At 31.6% G+C, this 21,211-nt stretch overlaps 1 protein-coding gene across 3 annotated transcripts in view; it reads right to left on the reverse strand.

Annotated features, from left to right (window-relative positions):
• The window catches only part of LOC130448804 (lethal(3)malignant brain tumor-like protein 3), a 338,247-nt gene that overhangs the window by 200,427 nt on the left and 116,609 nt on the right, over positions 1–21,211 (reverse strand). For 2 of the 3 annotated variants that reach the window (XM_056786329.1, XM_056786330.1), the window contains exon 3: positions 10,481–10,519. In XM_056786329.1, coding sequence (XP_056642307.1) covers positions 10,481–10,519 — 39 coding nt within the window. Of the gene's footprint in view, positions 1–10,480; positions 10,520–14,328; positions 14,682–21,211 lie in introns of those variants that run through there. The other variant, XM_056786331.1, reaches the window with a different exon arrangement.

Below are 21,211 nucleotides of genomic sequence, written 5' to 3' on the forward strand. Positions count from 1 at the left end.
ATCTCCAGAACGTAAATTTTCATACCAATTTTGACACATGCGCTTTGTTAAGCATTCAGCATCATAAACTTCAGATATTTCTTAGGAGTCGCGGCCACTTTCTTTCCTTTACGGAAATAAGAAAGTAAAATATGCCGGAATTGTTCGTTTCTGTACTCCATTTAAAATTAACCCACAACTAATAGCTTTAATATAAATCAATATTTATATATTTATATATTTCAATTCAATTTCAATATGACCAGTATCAAGTGAAAAACGGCAAAGTTATTTAATAAATAATGCAAGGCTCTCTATAAGTAAAGCGGAAGTACTTAATTGCCAACCTTATATGATGCTAAAAGATAATAATTTTGGTTTTGACAATTATTTTAAATAATATTTCGACGCCTATGTACACTGATGTACTACACCTGGTATATAATAATATACACAGAACAGCTTAATTTGTTAAATAAACATAATGTAGAGGTTACTGACAGTTCATGGAAGTAACATACAATTCTAAAACACACCATATAGCTTTTATCGACGATTGGTAATGATGGTAAATATTATTAGAAGCCTTGACAATGTAGATAAAAACATACACAAACGGCTAGTTGTAATGTTCAAGATATTTTGATTAAATAGTATGAAGTAAATTAAAAACATATGCGTCCCAAATAATTATTCTATAGAGGAGTACTGTTAGTCGATGAACATTAGTAACTTAGTGTAATGAATATTATAAGTTTGAAATAGTTAAAAATGCTTATTAAAATGAGTTCAAACTTATGTAAAACTTTGTATAGATGTATGACAAATACATTAAAAGATAAAATTTTTCATCACTAGATTTGATCTATTTGGACACGATCATTCGATGGATTTTTAATATTTCTCGAACATAGTTATAGTTTGCGAGTGTATGAAATTAACATGAATTATATGAAGATACGTTTCATTCCATGGTGCATTCTTTAACGGGTTTATCATATCATAAAAACGGTAACGGACTCAAATATGCTATACTTTCATCCTTTCCTTATTCTTTTCTAAACATTCCAAGAATCCATGTTGTTTTATTTAAATACAGCAACTTAGGGACACGACCAGCTCTAAATAACGGATATAAAATACCTATTTGTCAAAAAATAAACATTTTTTACTTATTCGAATAATAATAAATACACACTCTAATAGTTGATCGGGTTTAGCCCGAACATAGTTTTCGAAAAGCCCTTCTTTGTATGTTTGTTCTGAAAAAATGGAAAACAGTTTCAAATGTCAAATGTTCATGTCAAGTTTTATTTTTAATCGCATGAATTTCATGATTTTTAAAAATAAAGAAAATTGATCAATTTTTAATATTGTTAAATTACACCAAAGTGGACAAACTTTAATATACCTTCCAAGCTTTTGAATACTTATGTATTCATCGTCTGGAAATAATTACTTGAGATTTCGGGTGGTTTTGAATTCTTGTGAAAAATGTTAAAATTCATAGGTTTCAAAATTCAATCTTCAAATTGACGTTGATAGAATTATTATAAACAATTTTTTATTGATAATTTTTGGAGTTATTAATGATGACTACATAAGTATTCGGAAGCTCGGAATATTCTAAATTTATGCGATAAAATTCAGGAGGTGGTTCCTCGTATAAAATTAAGACGTCCGAGATGTCACCGTTGAAAGGTGGTGACAAAAATTGAGATTTAATTTTTTTTTGATAAAATTTCAGTAATGATAGAAACTTGAAATTCTGTAATTTTCGTGCTCTCACAAAAGACTAACTACAAAATTTTTTTCAATATTCCTGTTATAAAGAGGTGAAATTAGCAACTCTTACTTTATTTGATATTTGATATATTTTATATAAAAGATTAAGTTATGGAATAGAATTATAACTTAAAATACTTGTTATATTTAAAAATTATTTTTTTTCCTTGATTTTTTTCCCAAAATCAATAGCGGCAGAGAAAAAAAAATAGATACCATATTTTATACTTTTTTCAATAAATTGAGTGGAAAACAGTAAAGATGTAAAATGTAATACGATTCACTCCGTATAATGTATTTTTGGGATATGACATTTTCAGTTTATATTTTGAATGCATCATCCTGTAATTATAATTATGAGTAGGTATGATTTTGTTGAATTCACTAATATTAGTTTCAGTGGATCATGGTTTAAATTCAGTGGTAACGTGAAATATTTGTTTAATACAAAATTGACTATACTTTATTGAAAATTCAACATTTATTCACAAAAGTTATCCAAATCGAAAACCTCCGGCTATCTCTCAGTATATTACGCTGTCAACAAATGACCTTAGCGAATTTTGAATCATTTCAGGAGTTATATTTTGTACCGTGACTTTGATTCAACCTTCTAGCTCTTAGATAGTTTGAGAGAAATCCTTATAAATCATAGGCTTCAAATGGTCAAACAGAAAAATATACAATGGTTATTAATCCGGTGACCTCACAGGTCACTCAATATAACCTTTTCTACCCACCCATGTCTGCGGAAATACAGTGTTCAGATCTTATCCACCGTAGAAACATTGTGGAATCGTGTTGAAACCAAGTTTCTTTTGTAATATCTGAAAGATTATGATAATTCAGGTACTATCTGATCTCGTGAAAGTAAATATCACTTGATATGTTTCTCGTCAAAAATGGTCCGACCAATCCAGCAATTACGTCGACTTACGAATCAGGCAAACTTTTGCATTATCGGAAAACACAATGCTATTCAGCAGTATTTTATTCACATAAATTTCATTCATAATTGCTTCGAAAAACATACTAACGCACCTTTCTCTTACTGATCTCTCACTAATATCGTTATTTATTGCAAGTTTTGATAATGAATTCTAGGTTCATCCTGTATACTTAGAATAATGAGTTCATGATCTCTATTTATGGCTGTTTTTTCCCTTCATAACAGGGAGTATTTTTCACATTATCACTTTCATTAAATTCCATCAAATATCGAGATATTTTGGACTTGGAAATATGAGAAATATTGTCAGGATATGTACAATTGAACAAATTGGCTGAATCGATCTATTTGTATTGCCAAAACCAATAATAATCAATAAAATAATTCTCTTGCGTTCAGTCAGCTCTGGCATGATTAAATATATAAAGATAGTTCCTACTTAAGTTTTGAGGTATACAAAAAAAATATAATTGGATTGTTTTTTAAAATATTCTCCGTTAAGATCAATATACTTTTACAAGAACTTGAACAAATCGTCAAATCACTTTTTCCATTCCCAAAACATGTGATTTGAACGATCACCAACTTCTTTAGGTGGAGAAAAACGTTGACGTCACAATTTATTTTTGATCTGGGGATTAAGAAGAAATCATTATATGCCTAACAATTGGATGTTTTGACTGTTCAAAAACGTTTTAGATTGAACTGTTATGTTAGAATTTGCATTGTTGTGGTGGAGAATGATTCGTCTTCTGCGATATGCTACCCTGATATCTCTAACACCTCTGGCAGAGAAATGCTAATGTATTATTCAGGATTGACCGTTTTCCATTGTACTAATGGAACGGTGGCGACATGTCCAGTTATCCGAAAAACAGGTGACCATTCGCTTCGAAGTTCTTTGAGAGCGAACAACTTTTGTTGGATTTGGTTAGTCTTGAAAGACCCATACAGCTTTGGGTTCATATGTATAGATCAATCATTCGTCACCTATTACGATCTTATAGACGTTTTTTGAAGTTTACAACTCGAACAAATCTTTTTGACATTTAAATGTTCATGCATTATTAAATACATGCCTGTGGAACTAATGCCCAAATATGTCTAAAATCTCACGGTATGTCACATCTTATCACGATCTTGTAATGTCATTTTACGCAAAGCATCCATGTTTTCTTCACGAAATTAAACCTGTAGCGAAATGCGATGCGATTTGGAAAACTAGCGAAACACGTTGGCTCGAGATGGTGCTTCATCACTAAAAGTCGAAGCGAGTTGATGGGTACACTGATACACGTCGAAAATCATACAAAAACATCGCACGAAAATGTTGACGATTTAATTCCATCTTTTGACTAACATGTTTAAATTATCTGTAAACCACTCAAATAGCACTCGTATCTCAACGCGTTTTGAGTATGTTAACTATTAAAAATGACTAACTTTATGATGACAAAGTCAGATTTGAAATAATTTACATCAGTGTTTCCATATCTCAATATTTGAGTAGAATAATTAGATTTAATATTATTAAACCGTAATCCGGGGCGGGGAACAATTAGCATATCATACCTACTCAAAAAACTTCAAGATAGTGCATTCAGAATATTACCCTATAACGTCATATCTCAAAAAATGTGATATAAAAAAAGAAAATCTGCAAACTTCATTAGGTAGATATGCAAAATATACAAAAAAATAAATAGAAGACAAATTCGATGTTGTGTATATACCAGAAACAAACTCAAATTCTTTCCATAACCGTTTTTGTTGTGATTTCATTAAGTTGGTGATTACTTCTCAATTCATTACAGTCTAATATGAAATTGGGACAAAATATAGTTTTTGAACAATAATCGTGTATTTCAGGAATCAGGAGAAAGTCATTCTATGAACAAATTCTATTTATATTATTGTCAAATATCGGAGTAGATTTCTATATGTAACTCATTGTATATATTGTACAAAATAGTGAGAAAAAATTAGAGTTCTGTAGCTGTTCTAAACAAAAGAATAATCAAACAATTTTACAAACAGTAAAGTTTCAACATCAGTTAACTTCAGCTAAGCTCTTGCACTAATAACAAACACCTTTAAAAGATTCTATCACATTGAATTGGAGTTAATGGGCTAAGAATGCATTAAAACAATCTAAAGACTAAATCGCTAACAACTATTACGTGCATTGTAGTTGCGAAACGACTGTAAACTGTGTGTCAATATCTAATTTAAACTGTTGCATGGACAAGTCGATATTTTTAACTATTTCAAACTTGCACGCGATTCAATCGTAGTAAGAAGAAAGTACGGAATATGGAGTTTAATTGCAACTAATCTCATAGTATCGGAGATGTTTTCCTTTTACTGAGAAGCACTTTCATAAAACTAGATTAGTTCCGTTTACTCCAAAGTATAATGTATAGATAAAAACGACTTAATAAAATTGACCTGAATAAAGTAATCAAATTCTTAAACGGGGTACAGGATATTGAAATTCCAAGTTTATTTCAAAATTGTGATTTGAAGCAGTTATCAAGGCTGGAAACAAATAAATGGAAAAATGGCTAGTTTTGAAAAATTAAGCTGTTTTTAGAATCTATGAGAACAAGCACTGTTTTAATAAAAATAAATACTTTATAAGGGGTGAATAGGAGTATTATATAATAATTTGTGAGATATGAAATATTACATTCAGATTAACTTTTTAAATAACACTAACCAATAAAATCAGATAATCAAAATAGTAACTAAAAGGGTAATCTTCTTGATCATGCAAGTATTCAAATGCAACAAACTACAACTAACAAATCAATTTTCCTTATATTTGAGAATACATTCACCCTTGTCTTGTTTCCTCATTTCAGTGTATTTCGAACATCTGTAAGTTTAAACTATGTTCATCTAGAGAGAGACTCGTTGGGTTGTCTTTATTTCAAATAAAGTAGTAAATCGTCTTATGGCGATAGTGGCTTTAAGTAGAGATTTATTTTAGTGTGATATCGTTTCGTTGCGGCTGTGCCACCTACCATCGCAGGATTAAAAAACTGAGGAATCAGGGGTAAAAAAGTGACTCGTCGAATCAGACAGCTTTCTTGTTGTAATTGTGGGCACAGCCGTGGTTTTATTGTTCCCTATTTTTAGCCATTTGATGGTAAATGGGTTTAGTCAGTTATAGGAAAACTGCAGAAAACCTGCAACACTGACGATAATATTCATCTTTGCTACTATCTCCTTTATATGTGCCCAGAGAGTTTAGTAAAATTTAGTTGGCAGTTGGCAAGGTACTAACTTAACTCCATCAATTTTTCTACTTCGAGCCATTTCATCAACGAAATCTGCTCCTTTCTTAGAAAATATTGATTTGACTACGTTAATAATTTTGTTATGAAGAAAATTGATTTGGAGTGAATATTTTCTCGTGAATCCAATATTGATTGTCCTTTTATCCAGTTAGTATTTTAGTAACAAACGACTGTAGTTTGGTGTAATGTCACTGTTCACAACTGAAATATTTACTGATAGTTTTCCAAATCATTCTTCAAAGACCGTTGTATTCATTTCTTTAGGATAATCTCCTTTTTCTATTTTCTCGACTCAAATAACAAAAGTCCCTCATCAACAAATTTTTCTCACCTTTCAGTATGCTAAACAACCTCTCTCAGAAAGGATGTATATATACTAGCATTTCATAAAATTTGACAGAAACTTCTTAAATATTCTGAAAGATATATTGATTATCATCTATATCATCCATGAATATTTGAGGTTAATTCAATCAAACAGATGAAAAATTGAGTCTTTGAAATTTGGATAAAACTAATACTAATTTGAAGTTTCTTGTGACAACTTTAAAACGGATTTATATACAGGGTGTTCTAGGGTGTTCTAGGATTTGCCAAAAAATTCGGGAGTGGGTAGATGATATGAAAATAATGCTGTGACATAAACAATTTTTATACGGCTCCACGTTTTTGAGTTATAGGCCTTTAAAGTTACGAAATCAGAACTTGTATTTAAGTATATTTTCCAAATTATACATTCGAACATCATGAATTTTTAATGGATGAGTACGTATGTCCTTGTAGTGTGTTTGACGAAATAAATAACTCTACACTACTATTGGAAGCAATGGTTATCAATCCGTAACTTTCACAGCGACAATGTAAGGATAGCAAAAATGAATTTTTCAATCGATTTCTTAACAAAAAGGTACTCTTTGTTTGACTCGATATAATGTATGGCTTAGAAAACGGTTCGCTATAAAGAGACATTCTGAAGAAAATTATCATAAATTGTAATTATTTATTGAAAATAATCCCAGGAGATATTAAAACGTAATATTTCTTGGAGAACTAACAAGCAAATTAACATTTGTACTACATTACTTTTTGTCAGATATAACAAGAATCAAGTAAAAAATGATTTGTAGTAAACTATTGCTATTTTAAGTGAAACCTAGCGCATAGAAATTTCAATTTTCAAAGGATGTGGAGCTGAAACAAGAGGTCAGAATCAGGTACCAGGACCTATCAGCTAAACAACAGTTATGTTAAAAATATTCGAGATGTATGTCACAAGGTATCAAGAAAATAAAACTTGTTGTGGTAATAAGTGTTACAGATAATACTTATAACAATGCACGCCAAATTACAGGAAGGAATGGATGGTATTATGTATTCTGCAGAATGGAAAGTACCATAGCATATCATTTCAATACTACATCAAAACTTAACGAGGATGATCTCGAGTGCCGTATAAAGGAAGGTGCATTGATAGACCCCCAAAATCTCCAAATCTCTAGATTTTTTGAGAGGTATTATTTAAAATCAAAAGTTCATTCAGATAAACTACAAAATGGACAGAAACTGTTGAGTTAATAGAATTACTATGGAAGGTAATGACGATTCATTAACTTAACTATCCGTTTGGCATTGCCGTTGGTATGCATAAGACCATTCATACTTGCCGTTTGACGTCGCCGACTGCCGTTGGTGACTTTCAACGAATTTTATCTTTTCACGTCAACCGTTTGTAGAAACTTACGTAGCAATAGAAAAGCCAATAATATCTACTTGCGTTTGTCACGTGATTAATCCTAATGTTCCCAATAATAAAACTCTATTTTCCATATCTTCCATAAATACTGGATAACAAACAAAAATATGGCGAAAACAAAAAGCAGTACACACGTCAAAAAGAATTATAAAATTTATAGGTTAACAGCAGCAGCGTCAAGTTTACGAATAGGGTCAATAGAAGTCAAACGGCAAACGTCACCCGAGAACGGCTACGGCAAACGGGAAGTCAAGTTTATGAATCGGCCTTTAGTCGTCATGTGTTAGTCAATTCACTCATAGTTGCGAGACCGGATTTTATGGCCAAGTATGATTTGCCAAATTTCAAATCAACAATTACGTCACAATTCAGAACTGGCAACGTGAACATTTTCGCAAACTATTTAAAATATGTGCAATTTGACATTTGACAACTTGGATCTGAAATAACTTTTTATCCCCAATATAATTTTCATTTCCTGACAATACAGAAACATTAAACCAAAAAAAAATTAATTTTTAAACTTTTTTACTATTTTCATATTATATTTCTATTCCGCAACTAATTTATGATAAATTTAGTCCAACTTTGTATATATAAACTATATTGAAATTTTTAAATCAGAATTGGGATCCATGTGAAACATCTTTATTGGTTTCTTCAGGTATTAGCTATCATCGTAGTATATAACATTTCAATAGATGCAAATGGACGTGGATTTGAATATTTAAAACACGATCTTTAAAAGCATAATGTGTTATAGGTAAGATCTTTGACGTTATTATTGAAAAATTTCTAAAATACGTTACCTACCAAATTATTAGAATAATTAAAAATTATTGGATGTAATATATTCTCTTTAGTAATAATTCGACTCATTAAGCAGATATTAGTTAATTTAGAACTTCCACCTGGAACTTAATTTGAATAATATGTAGAATTTTTATAAAATGTTTTAATAAAGTTGAAATAACATCACATTCTGGAATAATACATTGAACTTTACATCAGTATTTGTATGAATGTATAGTCATTTAGATTTACATTTCACATTATCTAATACAAGCATAAGTGTTTTAATCAGGTTGTGGGGATGAACAATTTTGCCAAAATACCAAAAAAATAGTTTAAATATAATTCTACAAGACCCCTATAGAACTTTCCTTTCTACGATCACACGATGTATCATAGAATGTGGAAGGATGGTTTAATCCAAGCATAATTATCGAGAATATAAATCTAATATTCCTTCGATACCGGAATTTATGCGAATGCAATTAAGGACTGCTCACACTCCCCTTCGAATTTTCAGCTTTTAAAGTGATTTCTTCTTATGTACTAATAGTATGTATAAAAATATTGTGGGCAGATTTATCTCAGAGAACCAAATATTCCGTAAAACTGATAATTGTGGAGTGGAGATATGGATATATAGAGAGGACCATTCGTCTACTGAGTAATGAATAACATCGAAACCTCTTTAAAACTACATATTTCGCCCTATTAAAGGATTGGTATTTTTCATACTGACGTTCAAATACTTAAATAGTTCTCACGTAATTAGGAAAAAAGTGAAGTTTAACGGGTAAAATCATTTTCCACATAATTATGAATGCATTTATAAAATCCTGAAATTTAGTATGTTTTCCGCAATTCATTCAACAAATATTTTAGACAAAAAATAATAGTTCCTTTGAGGCGTGACTTCATATTGAGAAAAATCGCATGGGAAAAAACAAGACGCGCATTGGAATGCGTTATTTATCACACGATGAGTGAGAAATGGACCGGTGTGTTGTTGGTGTTGCTAAATCCAGTCTTGGAGAGTTTGAGGCACACAGAGAAAACGCGTGCACACAGTTTTCTTAGGATGCTAGCATAAAACGATCCAGTCACTATTTGGATAGAAGAATCATAGTATCGATGAACTATATCATGGATGTGGAGAAAGAAAACGATTTTGCTTCCACCCTTTTCTATCCACTTCAGTTTAGGTTTACGGGTCTAGTTAATAATACAATATTCAGGTTTAATGTTTAATCATATCTTCAGATCATTCAGCTTCTGCCATCACTCTGAATACGGCGCAATACATTCTTGTGGATAGCTTTCGTTTATTTGGTTTGGTTCACGGGTCACAACTTCAGTCACTACTTTTGTGGAAGTCTCTCGCATGTTTGAATCCTTGTGTAACGTCTTGCGGGCAGTTTTTCATTGGTAATCAAATCAATAGACAACTCACGAATGTTTAGGTGACAGTTTGATTTAATTATCATAAGCAAACAACTGATAATCTATGCTGGTGTTAACAGAAGCTTCTTACATGGATGGTCTTTTATATACCCTTGTTTTCATATACCAAATGCAATGTTGGAAGGATTTCGTCAAATATCACTTAAACTTTTATCACATATTGCTTGTTACTTATTTGAACTAATCACAAATCTAACGTGTTGTTGTCAGGTTTCAAGCAAAACTGGAAAAATAGCATCTTGATTTATGAACGAAGAGGCCGAGTTTCCAAGGTGGCGTTTTCCGTTATATGAGAATGTTACTAGCAGCGCCGCATAATTATGCAATATTTCAAGAGAAATCGTGAAATTTAAATAAATACTCCAATAAACCTGATTGATTTGAGCCAATTCATTTTTTTTTCGGAATAACGAAGTATCAATTAATGAATATTTCAGTTAGTTGAGGACATGTACTTACCATAGTTTCTTATTATGCTATCTGGTATTTGAGGTTTTTCTGTAAACAAAACAATTCATTAGAAACGTAGAACATAGAAATAGAGTAAGAGAAAGATGGTATCAAGCTTATCGAAATAATATCAACCAGTATGATATTTTGTGGATTTGTTTAATAAGATATAAAAATTTGTTTCATGAAAATCAGTATGTTTGCACGTTCAATTAAATTACAATTCAATCATAAATTTGGTTCAAAGAATCATCCTTTATCTTATCTTACGATGTGCAGAAAATGAAAAAAAAAATAGTTTTTCTCCCTAGATCTAAAACAAAAAATATGATATCAATAATAATAGAATGTACGAGGATGTATTGATATCCAGTTAGACTAGACCAGTTCCATGCATAAACAAAATATTGCGTTACCATTGCATCAAACTTCAAGTGTCAGTGTAAAGTTTGACGTCAAAAAAGTAAACCAGAGTTACGTAATAAATTAAAAGAAAAAAGATGTCTACCGAAATTGTGAAAATCGAAAAATTGGAGTATCGATCCATCATCAAGTACCTGTATACAAAAGGGTTAAGAGGTAAGCAGATTTCCGAAGATATGCTTAATACCCTTGGTGATCAATGTCCTTCGTATGCGACCATGAAAAATTGGACTGCAAGCTTCAAAAGAGGTAAATTTTCCATTGAAGATGACGACCGATGTAGTTTATGACGTGATTTTATCAGACTGTCGAATTGGGCTGAAACGGATATCTGAAGCACTGAATATTTCATATGAACGCGTTCTCATATAGTTCATGTCAATTTGGACATGAGCAAAATTGCTGCAAAATGGATCCCCCAATATTTGAATGTTGACCAAAAGCGTGCAAGGGTAGAAGTATCGCGTTCGATCTGTACTCGATTTAAAAACGATGTAGACTTCTTAAACTGAATTGTTACTATGGATGAGACATGGGTACATTGTTGCGATCCACAAACAAAGCAAAAATCTATGGAATGGCGACACTCTGGTTCTCCAAAACCTAAGTTTCGTGTGGAAAAATCTGTTGGAAAAGTTCTTGCTTCAGTTTTTTGGGATTGCCATGGAGTAATCATGATTTATTTTTTGGATAAGGGTAGACCAATAGACCACTGCACACGTTACCAACGAAATATTCATCAGAACCTTAATGTGATATTTGTGTGATAATGTGATACGTTAAATAAGGTTAGAATACAGTTTTATTCAAGATTAAGTTCGCAGTGAATATTTTGAACATTTACGTCATTGAAATACATAGTAAACTTTTTGGTGTTTTTCGTTTTCTTTTATTTCGTAATCTATTTTTGACTAAATTGTAGCTTTTTTTTAAATATGTATAATTGTTGCAATAAACTTGATAGCAATAACATTTTTGAATAGAGACATTTCAAACGATGTAACACAATCCATTATTTCCCATTCAAATAAATGTGGCTTTATTTATATTCAAATTTGACGAGTTTTGGGATTTTTCATGGATAAGTACAGTATAATATTAATAAATTTATTCCATTAGGCTCTTACACACTGTATGTTACACAATATAATCATATTTTACAATTGTATCAACTAATTTCAGTAGCAACGAAATTTTTGAAATGCATTAATTTCATATATCGTATCTATTACAGAACTAGCAACTATCTACTAGCTTCTGTATCCTAAAGAAAAGTCCAGTTCATTGCATGTTTCAAGGCATGATAAAAATTAAATATTGCTTAATATTTTATAAACTCTCAAAATAATGATGTAGTATTCATATTCCAAGCTGTCGCCGTCTTTTACATGCAGTAATTTTCATGTCTTCCTCTTATATATACTACGCTACGCACGCATGAACAAAGTGACTTGTTCATCATAAAATTTGTCAACACTCTATATTACTCTTCATGGCGAGCTCCTACAATTGCAATCAATTTATATTTTTAATATATATTTCAAGCAACATTAACTTTCACATTATCAGCTAAAAAATTTTGTATTCATAATATGATGCGATGATTTGATGTAGTAATGGTGAGAGAGAAATAAGTTCAGTTCATTTACCTGTTTATATCTCTTTACAAGTAGATGTGGCGGCAACAAAAGGTGCTGTCTTTTATAATGTGTGTCATACCATATGATCGTGAATTGCAATTTAATTTAGATAGGAATAATTATAAAAACTTGATTATCGAATGATTAATTGATATTAACAGTAGAACATTACATCACCAACTTCTTTACCATTTTTATCATATTCCTTTTTCGGATGAGGGTGTACTATTACAAAATTGGAAACAATTTGTATACCAATGTGTGAAAGTAGAGATCATCATATTAAAAAAGCGAAAAGGGATACTGGTTCCTAAGAAACCTCAGTAAGAAGCAGCAGCTAGACAGACAAATCGAGTTCAGAAAGTAATTAAGCGTTGAAGGTCAAATATTAAATATAGTAGAATACGCTACCCAGAGATTCAATAGAAACTAATCCTCTAAAGCTATCTTCTTAAATACCAGCATGACAGTATCTGGTAAGAAGGTATGATAATAAGAATGAGAAATCGGGTTTCCTACAAGATGAAGAACAAAATAATCAGGTTAATCTCGATAGGTCCTGATACGGGCTAGGTTGGATTAGGACAAAAGCAGTTCTCTTCCCGGTGTTCTATAAAATGTGAAGAAGAAACATCTCCAAGACGGACCAATCCATGACGACTCTCTACGAATAATATCCAACCGGTGACAATAAGAGAAAGAATATAGCAGAAGACAACATATGCATAGCAGGAGAAAGAATCAGATGGACGACCAATGCCAAATATCTGGGAATTACCCTGGGCCAAGAAAAGAATTTCATTTCCACCATTTCGACTACATAGCGAATTCGAAGTAGACAAGAAGACTTTTTTAAAGGCTCATCGGAATAAGCTGAAGTTGAGGACCAAGCTCCACCTCATACCAATCATGCCGCATACATCTAAGCGTGGAAAACTATTGGAAGCTCAAGAGAACAGCACCCTGAGAAAGAACTGAATACCCCTGGGTACATCAAGACGATTTATGAAACATAAGAAGGATTTCGAGTTATGGATCTTCTCTCTAGTATCGTTTGTGCTGGGAATAAATCGGATTAGTATCTGCTTTTTTTAAATTCAACAAGTATATTGGAACAGAAGACAGATGAGTGAAATACATTAGACACCCTGAAATAATTGAGAAGGCAGCTTAATACTTCTATAGGCAATGGACAACACAGTCAAGAGAAGATCTGAAAGGTTGACAATTTGGATACAGAAAATAGCAGGACATTTAATTTGAAACCTTCAACGTAGAAAGAAGAATAAGTTACAAAAAAAAATTGAATTGAATTGAATAACAAAGAAACTTGTTACCAGAATTCTTAGTTATTTGAAAGATGAATGCTGGAAGTTTGTTCGAATGTGTTTGTGTGTTTCTACCAAATAGTTGTTGTTTGATTCATTAGATCTAATTTATGTGTTATTCAAATCAGAAAAGTTGATCAAGAAATATTAATTACTCTTTGAACTAAGAAGAGTTCTATAAATAGACCAATTAAAATTGATAATATCAATTCTAAGTTTCCATTTTTCTAATACGCAAACAATATATTTCATTTCTAGATGTCGGACAGATCCATTGGTTTTTTAATATGATTGAAATTCAAAATCAATCAAACACGTTGTCATACTTATTCATTCTTAAAATTCAGTACATATTCGATAAGATAGATTGGGTACTATATTAGTTAGTGGAAGAATATTACTAACAAGAATGTGACAACTGTGAAATACTACAAGTTGGTCTTAGTATATTTATTACAAAACTTACCAGAGGATAACAGGAAATCCCAATCGGGTTCACATTTGATGGAAGTCAAAATATCCGTGTTCATGACTCAAAGATAATCACTTGTTCACTTCACAATAATTAAAACCGAACTTTACAACTATTTACATAATCTATTGTAAACACATAACTTCATATATGCAATTTCAATAATTAATATCACACGTAATTAGGTACGATATTCAAAACTCCGCACTTAATTGTATTTAATTAGTAATTAAAAGCTATAGAATATTTTACCCGCTATTTAGAGTGCAAGATATTTTTCATCAAAAAATTAGGTATATTCTCTTAACAAACCGTCTTCATATTCTAAGAAACCTTAAAATCAAAGTGACTTGTATATACGAAAGCCGAGGCGTCTTGACTCGTTCAGAGGTTATAGGTCAGGGTCGGGTTTAAGACCTTTGACCTTCCCTCGTATACTTATATTATGCCGTATTCTCAGCCACGAATTTTACTTTTTGTGGTTTATTCTCGTCTTATGTACAGATATATGTCTTTTCATTGCGTCAGTGTGTAGGGTGTACACCCTTAAGAAAGTATTTAGATTAAATAAATGGAATATTGCACACACAAATTTAGATTCGATTTTTTGCACATATCGTATATTCTTTCAAATTCACTTTATTATTTTCTCTTCAGAACCAAATAGAATTCAATTGGCCCAGGAACGGCTCAAGATATTTTGTTTTAAACCTTGCTGACTTTCAATTTAATGGTATTGCGTTCCCCTAAATTTACAGCCTATTGCTTGTTCAGTGAAGGATATTCACTAGTTGTAGATGGTTTGAAGCCAGATTATGAAATGTTATGATTATTACTTGAAAGTTTCTGTCCATTTTAGATTCGGCCAAAAGAGTGAATAACTCATTTGTTACACGAAACCAGTAATAGACTAAATAATGAATCCACTACTTGGTTTTTCCTCATTGAATGTATTAAATGTTTTGATTCAATACGCCATAGTTCAACTTTTTATCCTTAGATGTGGTTTAATCAGGTTCTATAAGCGGTCGTAGTTTTTGTTGATTCAATATTGTAATTTCTGTTTTTAATTGTAATATTCTAAGATATGACAAGATTAATATTTCCATAAAATAATAGAGAAAATAGATTGGATATAAATTTTCTCATGTTGGGAACTTAGCCAGCCATATATATTTACCTGCTAAATCCAATTTTAGGACAAACTAGCTTTTTCTAGCCAATCCATCCTTCATGCCATAAGATAAACTGCTACAGACTGGTCCGGCCTTGAGCCGACTAATTTAATAAACCATTAATTAAAAACCATGAATTCTACGTATTTTTGCAAAATTTACTCTGATGACGTTTGAAGTTCTAAAGTATCTTTTCTTACATGTTCACCTTAAAAAACCTTCCCATGATCCAAAAGAATGTTCTGTGCCTACATTCACGTTCATTCAATATTCCTAATAATTTTTAAATGTAAATGTAGAAGTTATTTCTGCAAAATCAAAGTGAAAAGTAACATATATTTACCAGAGAAATATAGTGGGTAAAAAATATTTATAAGGTAACTGCAATATACATTTGTGCAATAAACCATTTTTGGTGCCAACTGTTTAAAGGCCCTCATCATTTTTCTGAAGAATTACTCCATTCATGTTTCTGATGTCACATCTGCCCTTGTATATATCTGCAAATGGTTTAGTAATATTGTCTCTAATGTTAGTTGATGGGATTTTATCTGTCACTACTTCCCTTGCTTCTTAAAAGTTCTATGTGTTAGTTACCACAACGTACCATCTTGTCTCTAGTTACAATTCGAATCATTTTCGTTAACTTTTCAAAGTCATCCTCATCCTATATTCTATTATATGTCATGTGGAAATGATGAAATCGGAAGCCTCAATGTAGGCTCAATCCAAAATAAGGTCTTCAAAGGAGAATGTTCTATTCCAAACCAATAAGCAAGTTTTTCATATGATTGTGTCTGGAAATTAGCATATTTTTACCCACATTCCAATATATTCCAGTCGTAATGGATTATTTCACAAAGTGGGTGGGAATGTGTGCGATTCCAAATCAAGAGGCTATAACTGTCGCGGAAGTATCCTTGGGAGTCGACCGCCATCAAGGAAGAGACTTCGAGAGCCATGTGTTCCAGGAAATCTGTGGCCAGCTGGGAATGAAGAACACCAGAACGACTGCATTACATCCGCAATAAGATGGAATGGCCGAGAGAATGATTTTGGCCATTAGCAGATATCTGTTCAAAGTAGTTTCCAGTCACTAGAGGGATTGAGATTAGTGTCGATCCCTATTTGCAATGGCTTCTAGATGATCAGTCCACCTGTGAAACACCCACGAAAATTCAGTTTGGTTGTGAAATGAGGCTTCCTTGTGAATTTGGCTGTCGACCTGGAGAAGATGTAGCAGGAGAAGATTATGTGATTCAATTGCAAGCGACATAATGAAAAAACGATTCAACACGAAAGCCACAGATGGCGGTTTTAAAGAACGAGATGAAGAATGGTTGTATAACCCGACGAGGGGAAAGGGATTTACTCGAAAATTGAAAAAAATCCTGGGAAGGTCCATACTTAATCAAGAAAAGGATCAATGATGTCATCTATCGCATAAGCAAAATCACCAATGGCAAACCGAAAGTAGTCCACCAAAATCGCTGAGCGCCGTTTGAAGGAGACCACCACCTACAGGAAGCAGTAAACCAGTTGTGAGAAGAGCCTGACCCTGCTTTCGAAGAATTTATGGGTGCGTACGAAGATACCGGCAAAGCTAGATACGGAGTTACTACAGAAAAACAACAAGACTTGATCACTCTGTAGGAAAATTTATTCGCTGATCTACAACATCCCTAAACGTATGAAGAATGCACGAGCGTCTTCCTGGTCAATTAGAAAAACTTGAAGAACAGATTCTTCCAGTCCCCAACATGACGCTGAGAATCAAACACGATTCGCGGTACATTTTTTACCTGATAATCAGAAATTAATTTCAAGATCAATCCACCTACCGCAATGTGTGGGAATCGCTCCAAAGGCTTTGCGACCATGTGACCAACGTGAAGAAACTGGCTATGACCAGGATAGTGAGTAATCAGTTGTATTGGTAAGTCGTTAAGAATATGTAAGGAGGAGGTAATCCAGGATACTGGGGTTCACATATTAATTTACGGCAATCTACCCAATCATCAGTACTTAGTGAAGACAGTGCCCTGTTATTTCTATATGAACGAAAAGTATAGGAATGGATCCGGTTGCAGATCTAAACATCCAGTCTTGGCCTTGAAATTCCATCTAAGGAGCGAGTAATGTTACGAACAAGTTCGCAAAATGGTTTCTTATGCCAGCCCTGTCACATTTTCTATATTTGTGGCATATAATTTTTTTAGTAGCAGGCGGTTTATTTGCTGAATTTCCTTCAAATAGTCTCTAAGAAAGTCTATTTATTTATTTGTTGTATTTCTTTTTGTTCTAGAACTTTATAGAATTTTATTTAGGTATATAAATGATTTGTGGAAAAGCATCTAGTTTAGTTTTAAATAAATAGTCGTAATGAGAGGAACGAATTAGTAAAAGTAATCGCTGAAATTATTTAAGTTATATTTATAAGTAAATTATTGGTAGTTAAGGGTATTGTATAGTGTGTAAATAAGATAAGAACGTAAGAGACAGTGTTTATTAATTCACCCCACGAATAGAACGAGTGTAAATAAATACGAAAGACGTTACACTATATTTCTGTATATCGCGATCCAATTCAACAAATTAAAGCAATAACTGATGATGAAAACACAGATGGGCGGTATATCGCAAATTTATTGGTAGGAGTTTTGTGCCATGAGGTTCCAACAAAATGATATCTATTTAGTTCAAAAGAATTAAGTAAAACAAAAAAACACTATTTCCAAATTTGTACATGATGGTTTAGAAAATAATTTTAATGGAAGCCGTACTAAGTGGAAAAGTATTACTTATAATATTTACAAAATTTTTACAGCAACTTAATTTACTGCTCATGGCATCAATCGTATTGCCAAAATCATACGTCTAGAATTTCCATTAGTTAATAAGTTAATCAGTAATGGCAAAAAAATATTTGTTAAAGCACCTTTGAGAGTGCAAATGTTCCACTTCCTCCAGAACCTGTGTTAACCAGGAGCATGGCTTGACGCCATTACATTATTTCCGGAAAGCTCAAGTAAATCAATAAAAGAGTTACAGATCGTTCTTAATAATAGAGAACTTTATATCATTGGAAAAGCAACAAATACTTGTTCTTCAATAGATAATTTTAAAAACAATATGCTATTCAGGGAAATATTGGCAGTAAAAATAAAATGGAAGATGTATTTGAAAAATATACTGGACTCAAATATCGTCAGTTTCAAGTAGCGAAAATGATACGGAATTAAATTTTGATCCAGATGTCATGTCCAACTTTAATAACGCCCCTATTACAAGTTTTGATGTGGAAAGTTTTTCCAAGTATAATTAATATATTTTAGATTAGATAAAAGACAATTTGAAAATGGAACATTTGGAACAGTATTTAGTAATAAGTTGTTTTTAGAACGATTATATTTAGTAGTAACTTTTGTTTGTATACCTAAATATTTTGATAATACCAAAATAATTCTTTGTATTATTTCAAAATCAACTTATATTTGCTTTGTTCACGGAATATGATGCTTTGATTAGAAAAGTTAAAAGCTTTTTTAAGAACTTTTCTTAATAATTTTGTACTTATAAATCCGGACTTTATTTGTACTATGTTTGTACGTGTATTGTCTCTGGAAGTCGAAATCATTTTTGAATAAAAATTCTTGCAATTACTCCCACACAATTAATTCGTGCAATATAGTGTTCATTCGAATCAAAGAATGAGACACCATGTATATATGAAACAGAGAAGAGAAGGTGGTATAAAAAATATTCCTATATAATATACCACACAGCAGTCTATAAATGTGTTTTTGTTCCTTGAACTTAACCACCTCTGACCTGCTCTTCCATCTTTGACCAACAGGTCAGAAAGTTACAGGGGCGTAGATTAAAACAACTACATAATTTAAACAATCATTCATGTATAACTAGTTTTACGTAATATAAAACACAAAGTAAAGGTTCACAAATATAATTTGAATGAGAAAAAGGAGAATTTAAATAAATTTTAACGATTCTGAATATATTTTATTATTACTTTGAAATATAAATAATTATTATTTATTCACGTCTCAACTTAAATAAAAGGTCAGTCTTTTATTTTTTTATTATCATTAGCTTCCAGTTCACTAAAATCGAGTCACGCGAAGCATTTATTACTAACCATTTTCAATGGAACAAAAATCTAGGCTGGGTCGAGTTATTTAAACACGTGACTCAATCACTTCACCCTTGAAGATTATGTTTTTTTGGTTGGAAACGACTGAATGAATATTAGTTAACAATCGGGAGAGGATTACTATTGTTAGACTATAGTATTTTTGTTTGGTCATTGTTTTGATACATTATTTTATTAGCTTATTAACTAGACACATACTATCAGAAAAGAACACATGTTCACCTGTGATATATTTAGAGTTATGATCTAAAGAATTATTGTGTATGAGGATTTTTTCCCTCGTAATTTGTATTCTCGATTCATTATGAAACTCATTATTATTTTAATGCATTTCAAGACTTCAAGCTATTAAAGACATATTGGCTTCTGCTTTATACGTTTGCAGAATGTTTCTGGTATGATTTCAATTATTCTTGCATGGAAATGGCGACACAATTAGTGAGCAGAATTTTTTAAACTAGACATACAATACCATTTAACCATTTTTAAGAAGCTTATTCCTGGATTAGATGGCAAAGAAAACACTCATTAACACCTCAGAAAGTGGTAAGAAATTTTGTGAATTCCTAGAAAACAAGTTTTTTTTCACAGTTATATATTTACAAATCTTGCAATGAATCAAAGTGTACAAATTCTCACTACAATTTGAACTTATAGATACAGAGATAATTTTCATTACATATCATAACTTATAATAATTATAAAAGGTAATTCATAGTTAAGTGTAAACATATTACACAAAATATCTATGACACATCTAAATAGAATATTGTTTTGAGATACTTAAATATTATCTTATCATACTAATAGATTCAAGCATTTCGAGGTACATTAAAGTTTATTAAGATGGATTATCAAAGGAATAAGGAAGTATCAGAGGTGTTCTTTTCTCCAACCAACGTTCGATGCAACTTTTGATTGTTCAAAGTTATGTTGTTTCTACTTTTTACTCACAATGTCCCGGATTTGTTCTGTTTTAAAATGTCTATTCCGAACTATAGCAAACAAAACCGATTGATGAGACAAATAAATCCTACTGTGATAAGTACATGCATATCTGCCTCATGTTTTAGTCTAAGTACCTCTCGAAATCTTTCCAAAGCAAGATCATGTTATTTGTTTAAAAATTATTGAAATATCGGATGACTCTACTAAAATGGCAATCTCCCCAGTGGTTGTAGCTCCATTTCGTAATCTTTTGGTAAGGGGTATACTGTACTCCATTTCATATCAAACATATCCAATAATTAGTGGTGAAGGAGTGAGCAATATTTTTTCATCTAAAGCACTTTATATCCCATAGTAGAACAGTATTTAAGTGAGGTTTTGGTTAAAACCTATATATTTTAAAATCCATATTTACTATAGAAAATAGTTATACTATACAGAGATGTCTTTTAGCTATGACTTAAATTACATCTTCAATATTCATTGCAGTATTACATTGAAATTATTTCCAAAACGTTGATGATCATATTATGCTTCATAGGTTTTTAGCTTGTATCATTTCAATTGTACAACAAACATATAC

This window comes from Diorhabda sublineata, chromosome 9 (genome assembly GCF_026230105.1).
Source record: "Diorhabda sublineata isolate icDioSubl1.1 chromosome 9, icDioSubl1.1, whole genome shotgun sequence".
In the NCBI taxonomy this organism is placed as follows: domain Eukaryota; kingdom Metazoa; phylum Arthropoda; class Insecta; order Coleoptera; family Chrysomelidae; genus Diorhabda; species Diorhabda sublineata.